Here is a 14035-nt window from a genome sequence, read left to right on the forward strand (position 1 = left end):
GTAGTCTTCCCCACAAAAAGCCAATTATTTAATATTTGTTTCAAATGCCTTGTGTCTATTATATATGTATGTATGTGTGTGTATATATATATATATCACTTGCATTTCTTCCTTCCCATGGCCATCTTTTTTTTTTTTTTTTGTGGTACGCGGGCCTCTCACTGTTGTGGCCTCTCCCGTTGCGGAGCACAGGCTCCAGACGTGCAGGCTCAGCGGCCATGGCTCACGGGCCCAGCTGCTCCGCGGTACGTGGGATCCTCCCGGACCGGGGCATGAACCCGCGTCCCCTGCATCGGCAGGCGGACTCCCAACTACTGCACTACCAGGGAAGCCCCCCATGGCCATCTTTTAAGCAAAGATTTTAAAAATTAAATTGTTTTGTACCCACCTTAAATAAAAGTTCCAAGTTCTAACTAATACTTTTAATTTTCACTCAGAAAACATGTGGTCCAAGTAGAAAATAACCTCTGAGTCCCTGTGTATTTTTAAACTAATTTTGTGTAAAAGGATGTCAGTGCTCAGAGTTCGTAGCTTTTTGCATGAGAGTGGCCTACAGAAACAGAATGGCACAGATGCCGATTAAAACAATGTAGTTGGGACTTCCCTGGTGGCGCAGTGATTAAGAATCCGCCTGCCAACACAGGGTACACGGGTTTGATCCCCGGTCTGGGAAGATCCCACATGCCACAGAGCAGCTAAGCCCATGCGCCACAACTACTGAGCCTGTGCTCTAGAGCCCGCGCGCCACAACTACTGAGCCTGCGAGCCACAGCTACTGAAGCCCGCATGCCTAGAGCCCGTGCTCCGCAACAAAAGAAGCCACCGCAATGAGACGCCCACACACCGCAACGAAGATTAGCCCCCACTCGCTGCAACTAGAGAAAGCCCGCGCACAGCAACAAAGACCCGATGCAGCCAAAAATAAATAAATGTTCCTTTTAAAAAAACAAACAACGTAGTTAAAAGTAATAGAGAAGTTTGCTTAAATACTATTATTGCTTGTGATATTCCTCCCAGTTTCCCTTATTTATCCCATTACAAATGGCTATGCCAGTAAAGGCTAAAGCATTTCACTTTTTTTCTCAGACACTACCAACTCTGAAACCTTGGCAATTAGATATTTCTTTCCTCGAAGGCTCAGGAGACAACCCAGGACTTCTGTCATCTCAGATATAGCTGTTCAGGCACGATTATTTCAGACATGATTGCGTAGAGTGGCACTGTGCAATAGAAATGAAATGTGAGCCTCATATAGAACTTTAAATTTTAGAGTAGCTACATTAAAAATTTGTTTAAGTAGATAAAATTAATTAGTGATGTATTTTAATAAATTATTTTATTTAACCCAGTCTATCTGAAATATTATCATTTCAACATGTAATCCATATAAAAATTGTTAATTGGATGTGTTATATTCATGTGTGTGTGTGTGTGTGTGTGTGTGTGTGTGTGTGTGTGTGTGTGTATTAGTGCAGAAAGTCCAGGGTCACACCCATGTTATCAACCTGAGCTACCAGAAGAATGGAGTTGCCAGCAACTGAGAACAGTGGATGGAGCAGACTTGGTGGGGAAGAACAGTAGTTCAATACTGTACCTCACGTATTTGAAATGTCTATTGGACATCTGTTAGACATAGCTACTAGACAGCCCACTGGAAATGAACATGAAAATATAAAACTTCAAGGGACTTATATTTTAGTGTAAAATTTAGGTCATGTGAAAATATATTAAAAGATACAAACAAAAAATCTTATTTTTACATGATGTGAAACTACTATGTAGAATAATGAATATTGAAATTGGAAGGAGAATATGGGAGGGAACACAATTTCAGATAATGTCAAGGTAGACCTCTCTAGAAGGTGACACTTGAGCAAATATTTAATGGAAATAAGGGAAGGAAGCTTTCAATATGTAAGAGAAGAGCATATTAGGTAAGGAGAAAGATAGGTGATGATAGGTAGATAGGTGATAGATAGACAGATTTAACCATTATACCTTATTGCTTTCCTGTAAAGATACATTTTCAATGCTTATTTTTTTTAATGTTAAAGATAAACAATGATAAATTAAAAATTAATCACGTTTGACTTTGTCTCCACCAAGGTACAAGTTTTTCGTTTGAGCCATCCTGCAATTCGTATCATTATACATGGAGCATTGTTTAGACGTGGTTTTATTAGCTAGGTTTACTTAACCTGAGGACTGTTATTTCCTTTTAGGGTTTCCAGTGGTGTAAAGATGTTTAGCAACTGCAGCATGCGTGACTATAGATATTTTGTTTCAACATTTGAGGGTCAGTGTCTTCAGAACTTTTCAAAACTGAAACCATTATATCAAAATCAGTCGGTGTGTGGTAATGGGATTTTGGAACCTCAGGAAGAATGTGACTGTGACAGTGAACAGGTGAGTAATTAAGACTGAAATCTGAACACCATTTCTTATGTTTCCAGTAAGTGGTCATGGCATATATGGAATGATATATGCAACTAAGTCTTCAGTAGAATTAAGATGTGAAAATGAGGATAAATTAAGACGTATGAATCATTTCCCCACACCTCTTCAGCTGAGAAGACAAATGAGTCGTGAAACCTTGGTTTGAAGACACCGTTCACAATTATAGCAGCAGAGAGATTTTGAATATATGGACTAAATGAATTCCCTTTTAGCCAAATCATATGACCTCAGTCTCTGTTTTCTCTACAAACTTCTGAATTTGGTCCAACTTTTTTCTGTTTCTTATGGTTGCAAGGATGTCTAAACATTATAATGGATGTTTCTTAATTATTCTCAAACATTCCTGCATTTCCCAGTTTCAGGATGATCAAAATTTGTTCTGTTTACTCATTCTAAATATAAGTGTGTAATCCTATAGCTCCACCAACCGAATGCTCAGTGCACGACACTGTTTTCAAGTGATAGGACCAGATATTTAGTATGTTATATCATTATTTTGTAATATTTAATAATTCCCCCTATTTAAATTAAAAAAATTTCTTCATGATTACTCCCCCAGTAGTTATATGAATTTTTTATCCACCTACAAAAATAGCTAACCACTACCTGTTTACATAACTTTAAATCCCTACACATTCTCTTAATCATGTACCATTTCCTAAAGTGTATACATACATGTATGTGTGTGTGTGTCTCTCTATATATGTATACATGTTTTCCAACTATCTCAGATTTTCCAATGTCATCTTAGTTTTTTTGATAAATACATAGTACTGTGCTCATCTTGCATTCACCTACCCCAAAATATGTGCCAATTACTTGCCAAATACTCTAGTTATATTTAATGAAGGGTAAAATGAAGCAACATAATCTAGGGCTAAATCTACACATTGTGAATTTCCACAACTGCAGGCTGTAGGCCGATTAACACTTACAGCAGATGCTGTCAATGCTCTGCCAGTATTTCCTTGGCCTTGACTGTTCCTGTAGAGTGTTTTTGCTTCAAGTATCTGATACTTTCTGTTGCAGTGCGTCCTCTGGCCTCAGTAGAGTAGAATACTCAGCCAGTTATCAGGGAGGACTTAATGTACTCAGGACTATCGATCGGCCCTCAGATAAGTATGATGGTAAATAAATGTCCCAGATTCCTTGCCCCTTAGGAGGAAATTTTCTGAGGCAAGCTTTACATCAAAGTTCTACAAACCATAGCCAGTGGGCCAAATTCAGCTGCCACTTATTTTTGTAAATGTTACCTAATTGGAATGCAGCCACACCCATATGTTTACATATTGTTTATGACTCTTTTTGTGCTACAACAGCAGAGTTGAATAGTTGCAACAGAGACCATGTGGCACAGCATTTCAGCAAAACTGAAACTATGTGCTATTTCATCCTTTACAGAAAATGTTTGCTGTCCCCTATTCTGTGTCATTTCCCAGAGGTACTTGTGGGATCTAGCTTTATCTTACAGGAGCAGCAAACAGTTCACAAACCCACTCGTACTGGCTTGCGTCCCTTCCCTAACATCCTATACCAGCGCTTTGGTGGTTGGCAGAATGGACCTTCAAATACATCCTCACTCGAAGCTCTGGAATTTGTGGATATGCATATTACATGGCAGAAGGTAATGTGCAGAACTAATTAAGGGTATGGACATTAAAGAGGGGACACTATCCTGGATTATCTGGGTGGGTCCTGGCTAATCACATGAGCCCTTAGAAACAGAGAATGTTCTCCAGGTGAAGTCAGAGAGATGTGGCAGAAGGGGGCTCAAGCCGCTACTGCTGGATGAAGACACGTGGAAGCACAAGAAGAAACGCTGATAGTTTCTTGGAGAAAAGACAAGCCCTTGGCTGACAGCCACCAAAGAAACAGGAAGCTTTTTCCCACATCTTGGTTTTACCCTTGTGAGACTGTAAGCAGAGGACCTGACCTAGTTTGCCTGTCTGAAGTTCTGAGCTACAGAAAGTATGAGGAAATTAACTTGGGTTATTTTAAGTCGCCATGTTTGTGGTCATTTGTCACAGCATCAGCAGGGAACTAATACGCCTTTCAAATAAATTACTCATATGCATCACTGTTTCAGAGTCTGTATCTGGAGAAACTCAAACCACATTAGCTGGACCAGAAATTGTCCTAGGAAGCAGACACTCAAGATAGGTTTCTGAAAGTGGATTTCATGCTGGCCAGATAGTAATATGTACTCATGTACTCATTTCTGGGCTTGGCACATTTGAATAGATGCACTGGAGAAACTTAACACCTCCAAATCCCTCAGAACCCCCTGGGCTGTGAAGTTACTGCTCTCCCCATGGTGGGGCAGAGCAGCATCACATTGCCTGTGGACCAGAGAGACTTAGATGAGACGGATGTCTCACAGGACGATGCCTGTTCTTCTCAAGATCTGTCCCTGCCTTCCCTTGTTGGTACTAGACCACTAACTAGTCTCAAGTCTAAACGCAGCCCAAGTGAAGACATACCCTCTGCTATTGGAATAAAGTTATTTTTTTTAAATTGTAGAATTTGCTAGTATGTGTGGACAAGAACATGGAGAACATGCCAGGGATGGATGTTAAGGATGTTGACCCCAAGATATTAAAGTATAAGCCTTGAAAAGGAGGATGCTGTCTAGTGAATCAGGGTTTAATACCTTGGCAAGGTAACCTGGGGCCAGCCTTGATTTGCCACTGGATGGAACCTTGAAGATGGGAAACAATCTGGCCTACAATAAATGAGGTTGATATGCCAGAACAACCTTAGCGGAGTAATACAGAAGGGGTCAAAAGTTCAGAGTTGTGGCCATATTTTAATAGAACATAAGGATACTACAAAATCTAGCACCTAATTATCCGGATGGCCCAGAGTACACTCCTTTCACTAAAGCAATGAGGAAATGCACTTCTGAGGAGATCCTGATGTGGTTGAAGATCTCAGTGGTAGCTTTCTTCTATAGACTAGGGTCGATGGTTGGAAGTACCATCATGGAGTTGGGCACCCAGTGTCACTAGGGATGCTTGAATTCCAGAATAGCAGAGGTCAAGTGGCTGTGATTAAGAGAGATCTGGGTAGGGACTTCCCTGGTGGCACAGTGGTTAAGAATCCGCCTGCCAATGCAGGGGACATGGGCTCGATCCCTGGTCCCGGAAGATCCCACATGGCACAGAGCAACTAAGCCTGTGCGCCACACTCTTGAGCCTGTGCTCTAGAGCCCACGAGCCACAACTGCTGAAGCCCGTGTGCCACAACTGCTGAAGCCCGTGTACTTAGAGCCTGTGCTCCACAACAAGAGAAGCCACCACAATGAGAAGGCCACACACTGCAACGAAGAGCAGCCCCCACTCGCCGCAGCTAGAGAAAGCCTGTGTGCAGCAACGAAGACCCAACACAGCCAAAAATAAATAAGTAAAAAATAAATTTATATTTAAAAAAAGAGATCTGGGTAGTCAATTATGATATCCCTTGATGTATGTAACTGAAAATTAGGAAGAGATGAGCAAAGGACTGGTGCCAATTACTACTAATGGAAATTCACAATCCCTTGCTAAATTTCTGGACCCAAGCTAGTCTCAGAGCCAGAGCTCATTGTTCAAGTTGAGGGTGAGATCCTACAATGCCCAAGTAAGGATATAAAGTAGCAACTTCCTCAATTATTCCCCTCCAAAGTGACCTCCAGCCATTTGCGGTAGCTGTTCACTGGGGAATGGGGAATACCCAGATCACTGTAGGATGACTGAATAGAGAATCTTTACTTAACAGACTCACATAAGAGGACTCAAACTGCTATCATGCGTAGCGTAGGCCTACAGAGAATCCAGGTGATACCTGGCATCTTTGAAAAATCCATCTTAACAGTAGATCCAATAGGTTCATTATCCTAACCTGTGTTCATGTTGCCTGTTCTTTAGTGACCCACTGAGGTGACACACTTAGAAGCTGACAGATCCTCACATTGGTTCCCCAATATGTGGAGTATAAGCTACAAGAATAGGAAAGGACAAGTATAAATGCCTGAAACTACCAGGGTAGAAATCAGGAAGGAGAATATAACCTGGATGAAGAAATCAGTAGGGAAAGTAGACAGTAATTTGAACTACATGAAAATGAAATGTAATGAAAACCAAGATCATTAGAGAATGATTGGTTAGCTGTGCTAACAGTGCTGACATCAGAATACCCATAACACCTTCATGGTCAGTATAGATTCTGTATCCAAACATCCTACAACCAAATGCAAGTTCTTGTTATAAATAAATTTAATTAATTAAATAAATAAAATCGATAAGCCTCTACTAACAGTAGTAAAGAAAAAAATCAAGACTAACATTAATTAAGAAAATGTATAACAATTGGAAGTGAAGAAATTTAACTGTCATTCCTAATAATATGATTGGGTACAATGAAAACCCAAATAATCTAGAAATAAATTATAATTTGCATATATAAGTGTATTTACCAAGGTCATTGGTTACATAATTCACAAAAGTCAAAAGACTTCTTTATATCAGCAATAAATTAGAAAAGGAAATTTTAAAATAACACCATTTACAATAGCACCAAGAAACATAAAATGTTTAAGAATGTATCTAATAAAATATGTACAAGACCACTAAATAGAAAACTGCAAAGTATTGCTAAGAGAAATCATGGAAGTATTTAATAAATTCAAGAATATGCCATATTTTAAGATTGGAGGAATCGATATTGATGAGATTATGATTTCTCTCCAAATTCGTCATCTCCAGATGCAGTCCCAATCCATCCTCAAACAATTATATAGTTATAAAATGGAAGGGAATTTTAATAACTTTTCAGAAAACTGTGCATATTCTACTTTGTTGCTACATCAAACTTGAAAAGTGAAAATTTCTAAAAGGTTAGTTGTATTGTTAAATCTGAAACCAAAATTAGTGGATTATTTATACCCCATTACACTAAAGCCCATTGGTCTATATTACAATTCAAGTGGACCTTTTACACATGTATATTTTTGTAACATCATGTGTTGGTCATTTGGTTCACTGAATTATGCAGTTTCTAAATGTTGACATATTTCATTATGATATACCATAATCTTATATTCATTAATATCATCACTAATATCGTCAGAAAAGTAATGGGAAAATAAAGTCTCTGTCGATGGGTAAAAGTTTTCCAAAATTCTAATTTTCACTTGAAAGATTCAAATTCAGTTGTTTTCCTTGAAGTAACAGGCATACCTCATTCACTTTTAAGAAAACGTCTGCCAAATACCCAAACCTGAATAACCACGGTTTGTCTGTAAGTTGTTCTTTCATATAAAAACTTGTTTTCTATGGTAAATGTGACTATTCGGTCTGTAATTCAAACAATCACATCAGTGTTTTCCTTGAGAATCTGTAGTAATTGAGAAGATACTGTGGTTATGCATGAAAAGAGCTTATGCATGCTCTCCATTTGTCACAATATTAAGGGAGTATTCAAATGATAAAATATAGCAAATTAGGGCTTCCCTGGTGGCGCAGTGGTTGAGAGTCCGCCTGCAGATGCAGGGGACACGGGTTCATGCCCCAGTCCGGGAGGATCCCACATGCTGCGGAGCGGCTGGGCCCGTGAGCCATGGCCACTGAGCCTGTGCGTCCGGAGCCTGTGCTCAGCAACGGGAGAGGCCACAACAGTGAGAGGCCCGCGTATCGGAAAAAAAAAAAAAAAAAAATTTAGCAAATTAGTAATTTTTTACAGCTTTACCAAAGGTATTCTTAAATGAAACTGTTTTTTTTTAGAGTGCATGACGGTGAATAATATAATGACCACTAGCTTTGATTCAAACTAGAGCACCAGCAGTTTTATCCACTATTGCTTTTACCTGATCAGTGCAAATGTCGGCACAATATAAAAGGCAAATAAAGTCTAATTACTATTAAGAAACTTTTTGACCTTATAGACCCACTAAAAATATCTTAGAGACCTCCTGAGGTCTACCAACCACATGTGGACAGCGTCTGATTTGAACTAGTTGGCAGATAATAAACATACAATTTTCAACTAATTTTAGTAGTAAAGAAAAATTCAGCATCACAAAGTCACACACACAAACACACACTATGGTCTAGTGTAACAAACATAGATGCAAGTTTCCTATGATAAATATTAACAGGTAAATCCACAAGTATAATCAAAAGAAAAGTATGCCCAAATGAGGTTTATTCTGAAGAATGCTAATAAATTAATTTATTCATGGGATTATTATACTAAACAAAGAAAAAACATATCGTTATCACAACTAATTGAGGAAGAATCTATAACACTAAATACTCCTTCCTCAAAAACGTGCTTCAGAATAAAACTTAATATCATTAATTTGAAGAAACTTTCTACCAGTAATTTATAAGAAATTTAATACATAATAATGAATCATTAGAAGTAGATCCATTATATTTGACAATAAAGAAAAATGTTGCGCTTGGAATACAGTAGTGGAATACCTAAGACAAAAATAATAGTCTTTATTTTTTAAAAGTCAATAAATAGAGAATGAAATTAAAAAGGCAAGTTTACTACACTCTTAAGAAAATAAAAACTATGTAACAAATAGGAATAAAGTTAATAAGTTCTTTCCAGGACTTCAAAGGTATAAATGATTTAACAAAACTGAAAGACACATGGAAATTGGAATAAATAGATAGCTATTTCTTTTAAAGTCAAACTACATCCAATTCATTCTTTATTAAATCCCCACCAACATGCCCCTTTTAACCCAAATTGAACTACTCTTCTGCAAAAGCAGATCCTAAATTTCATCTAGAAATAAAAATTAACCAAGTGCATGAATATTTTAATAATTTGGAACAGTAATCATCCATAGCAAATTAAATACACACACACACACACACCAGGTGGCATTGGCAAAAGAACAACAACAACAAAATAACAAAGTGAATAGATAGTCTACGGCTTGATTATTGCTGCATCACCAGCACATAGAATAGTGTCTGATGTATACTCCACACTCAACAAATACTTATTGATTGAATGAATGCATGTATAATGTAATTATCTTTATAATAACATAGGATGTGTGTGAGTGGGTGAAGATTGACTCTGGTATATTTAGAATACCCCATTAGGAATAAAGTTACTTGGAAGGTTTATTCAAAAGTTTTTCTGAAAGAGAACTAAGGAAGAATACAAAAGGACTTTCTGATTTTTCAGTATTTTTATAAATTGTACTCCATTTAAAGTTATTAAAAAATAATGGCTATATTTCTTTATGCTATGCAATATATCCTTGTTGCTTATTTATTTTATACATAGTAGTTTGTATCTCTTAATCCCCCTATCTTGCCCCTCCTCCCCTTCCTTTTCCCAGCTGGTGACCACTAGTTTGTTCTCTGTATCTGTGAGTATGTTTCTGTTTTATGTACATTTGTTTGTTTTCTTTTAGATTCTTGTAGATAACTACAAAGGAACTTTTTAGAAAAAGAATTGACTTGGGGATAATTTTGCATTACAAAATATCAGAACATACTGCAAGGCTGTTTAATTTCATTCACTGTGGTACTGGGCCATCTATACATCTCTATCTATTTATATATCAGCATTTATATCTATCAATTGATTTAACTCTCTAAATATGTAAAAGTTATATAGAGGGCTTCCCTGGTGGCGCAGTGGTTGAGAGTCCGCCTGCCGATGCAGGGGACACGGGTTCGTGCCCCTGTTCGGGAAGATCCCATATGCCGCGGAGCGGCTGGGCCTGTGAGCCATGGCCGCTGAGCTTGTGCTCCGCAATGGGAGAGGCCACAACAGTGAGAGGCCCACGTACCGCAAAAAAAAAAAAAAAAGTTATATAGATATATGACATTTTATTTCCAGGGTGGAAATAGTTAATGTCATAAGGGTTTATCTATAAATCCAAAGCATTCCGTATGAGTAAGGGAGAAATAATCCTTGACATGTAGGATCTGACCTATTATCAGCTGGGCCTCTGTGTTGCTAAGAGCTGGCCTGGCATTCACAGACAGGCTGCAATGTTCTCCTTTTGAAAATAAACAATTGTATACAAGGTCAACATCTGTAACCGTAATGGATGAAGGAAAAAATGCAAGGCCACTCTTTAAGCAAGGGCATTCACTTTATGTCTGAGGACGGTAAAACCTGAAAATTGTCCAAGTCACAATAATGACCAAACACCATCCTTTCCTGGCTAATAGGAATAATTCCTTTACCAATTTCAACCCTAGCATCAGTACAGTCTTTCTTCGTCTAGATAAGAATTATTAAGGTACCCAACTATAGATGAACCCCTGGTTTCTGACAGTATCTAGTCTAGCAAAGTCTAGATTCCTTAAACCCTCCCCAAATCACCTAAAAGGAGCCCAGATTCTATAATTAGATCCTTTCACTGAGGTATATAAAGTTCCCCATGGTGTGTGTTTTCCTTTCCGGAAACTAGTAATAAATGCAACTTTTTCAACTCAGATGTGTTCCAGGTAGTTTTTGGCAGAATGGCATTCACACCTATGTCTTCATAAATATCCCCCATTTTACACAAGTGGAAGCTCTGTTTTTGCACTGACACACACACATGCAGGTGTGTACATTTATTTGTTCCTGTATTCACAAATAAGGTGACTAGTAATAAATACTGGAGTAAATACTCCACAAAATATAGAGGAATACAAAAAAATACAAAAAATATCTATAAGTTTTAAAAAGCAATAAAATACAAGTATTGGTAATATTTTATAGTCTTGGCATAATGGAGGTCTTGGTGATGAGACATAAAGCCCCATAGTCATAAAGGAAGAAGAATGTTACAAATTACAGAAAATGACAGACACCACGAATAAGATCAACAATAGACTACAAAGAAATGTTCTCAACATATAGAAGAGAAAAAAGGTAATTGGAGATTATAAGAAAGCTGCTCCTACTATTTAAAGGGAAAAGAGGAAAACAAACAAAAATCCCTATGCAAAATGGTGAAAATTGTGTGGTGATTACTTAATTCATAAATAAAATTGTACAAAATGCAAATTCATGTTCAAATGCACTAGTAATCAGAGAAATAATAATAAAAAATGAGACACCATTTCCCAGTTACCTTGTTATAAATTAAACTGATTGCTCATAATAAGTCTTGATAAACGTGTTTGGGCTTGCACCCTGGTTTACTTTTCATGAAAGAATATATACACACACATCCACTCATATAGTGATATTGGACTTTGGAACATTAAACACTGAAATATACACAGTGATTACCCCTGGAGAATCTGTGGGGCATAACCACAGCTTCAACTTTTACTCCATATATTCTATGTTATTTCTATAATGGGAATATTTATAAATACATAGCTATTCACATAAACATGTGAAAAATTGGAAACATTTGGAAAATTTTAAATGAAGAAGAATCTTACCTTCTATTAAGGACAATATCTTTGAAACAGATTTTTGAGAAAATGGAAAATATTTGATTTTTAAAAGTTTTAAGAATATAAAAATATTAAAGAATTGTATAAATGCAATGTATTTACATGAAAAAATATTTGGTTTGGGGCTTCCCTGGTGGCGCAGTGGTTGAGAGTCTGCCTGCTAATGCAGGGGACACGGGTTCGAGCCCTGGTCTGGGAGGATCCCACACTCCGCGGAACAACTAGGCCCGTGAGCCACAACTACTGAGCCTGCGCGTCTGGAGCCTGGGCTCCGCAACAAGAGAGGCCGCGATAGTGAGAGGCCCGTGCACTGCGATGAAGAGTGGCGCCCGCTTGCCACAGCTAGAGAAAGCCCTCGCACAGAAACGAAGACCCAACACAGCAAAAATAAATTAATTAATTAATAAACTCCTATCCCCAACATCTTAAAAAAAAATTTGGTTTGTTAACTTTATTTAAATTATCACCTAATTTGAGTAACAGCTAACTGCCGTTTACCTTGTAAAAATACATATGTAGACATATCCTTTTTTAATTTCCATTGTAGTAAAACATGGCACATGATTACTATATTAAATGCATTTTTATTATATATATTGCCTAACTCTACTTTAGCTTTATTTATTCACAAAGAGAAACTTTACTAAACAAGTTACTAAAAAGACAATTGGGGTTAGTTTTCTCTTAGGAATTCAGATGATATATTTCCATGTTGGCAATTTATGAATTAATTACCAAATATTTTCGGTAGTAAATGTAAATGATCAACTACTATTTTATTTTATTTATTTTTTATTTTTTTATTTTTAAAATTTTTTTTCAATCAACTACTATTTTAGATGTTATTTATTTAGTTCTTATAGTTGTATGTGCCTTTGGGTATTCTAGAAATAGTAAAATAGTAAAGCTTCACTGAATATAAGTATATGTGTAGTTGAAAAGTTGAACACAAGAGAGTATTAAGTAGACGCTGAGAAACAAGAACTGTTAAGTGGTTGAACTAAAATAGCATTTCTTCTTATGAAATTTTAGGATTGTCAGTTTAAGGACTGCTGTGATTATAATACATGTAAACTGAAAGGCTCAGTAAAATGTGGTTCTGGATCATGCTGTACATCAAAATGTGAGGTAAGTTTCCAACATTTATGTTGGAAATTGAACTGTGATAATAGAAGGCTATATTAATTGAATTGATAGAAGGACTCTAGAAATAATTCAGGGGAACAAAGTAAAGAGTGCATAAACAACCACAGGTATATAAGGACACCTACGATGAGATAGAGAAGGCATCTCAGATTAGTACTGATTATTCTATTATGTTGAAACCACAGTTTACCATCTTCTAATTTATCAGATAAAGAGTAGAATAAACATATACACTGCTATACAAAAAAAAAAAACAACTCTCCATGCAATTGTAAAGTAAAATAAATGGTAAATGACTAACTAAAAAGATATAACATGTATAGCCAACAAAATGTGTAACATAGAGAATATGCAAAGAACCCTCACACATTAATAAGTAAAAGTCGAATCGCACACCACACACACACACACACGCGCGCACACACACACACGCACACGCACACACACGCACACACACACGCACACAACGCACACACACGCACGCACGCACACACGCACGCACGCGCACACACACACACACACGCACACACACACACACGCACACAGGCAAAGGGAGTGCCCAGGCAATTTACAACAATGAAAAGTAGAATTGCAATGTGTTCACTGATCGTCTGCAGTAATTAAGATAAACATAAATAAAAATGATAACGCAGTGTCATCCAAATGGCAATCTTAAAAACAACAATGCCAGATATTGTCTAAGAAATGGGGATAGAGCTCTTTTCTGCACAGTGTTTGTGGAATTTTGAATTGTTATAATCCGTTTCCTGAGCAATTTTTGCATATCTTTGAATAGAGTATAAATTATCAAGTTAATTCATCATCATGAGTTTCTCTCTTATGTATATACCCTAGAAACATGACCATGTGTGGAAAGCTCAGGAAAAATATATTAATTTCAGGATTATTTGCAATAGCAAACCATAAAGGCAAACTTAATATTTACTGGTATGGGAATGTTTACATAAATTATTGTATATTGTACAAGAGTTAATAAATGCAGGCTAAATTGCATG

General features: G+C 37.1%; 1 protein-coding gene across 1 annotated transcript in view; it reads left to right on the forward strand.

The window, feature by feature from the left end:
* LOC101329190 (disintegrin and metalloproteinase domain-containing protein 18) overlaps nucleotides 1-14035 on the forward strand; it is a 78479-nt gene that overhangs the window by 33326 nt on the left and 31118 nt on the right. The window contains exons 12-13 of the mRNA XM_033848807.2: nucleotides 2223-2406; nucleotides 12906-13001. Coding sequence (XP_033704698.2) covers nucleotides 2223-2406; nucleotides 12906-13001 — 280 coding nt within the window. The remainder of the gene's footprint in view (nucleotides 1-2222; nucleotides 2407-12905; nucleotides 13002-14035) is intronic.

The sequence above is a fragment of the Tursiops truncatus genome, chromosome 21 (assembly GCF_011762595.2).
Source record: "Tursiops truncatus isolate mTurTru1 chromosome 21, mTurTru1.mat.Y, whole genome shotgun sequence".
In the NCBI taxonomy this organism is placed as follows: domain Eukaryota; kingdom Metazoa; phylum Chordata; class Mammalia; order Artiodactyla; family Delphinidae; genus Tursiops; species Tursiops truncatus.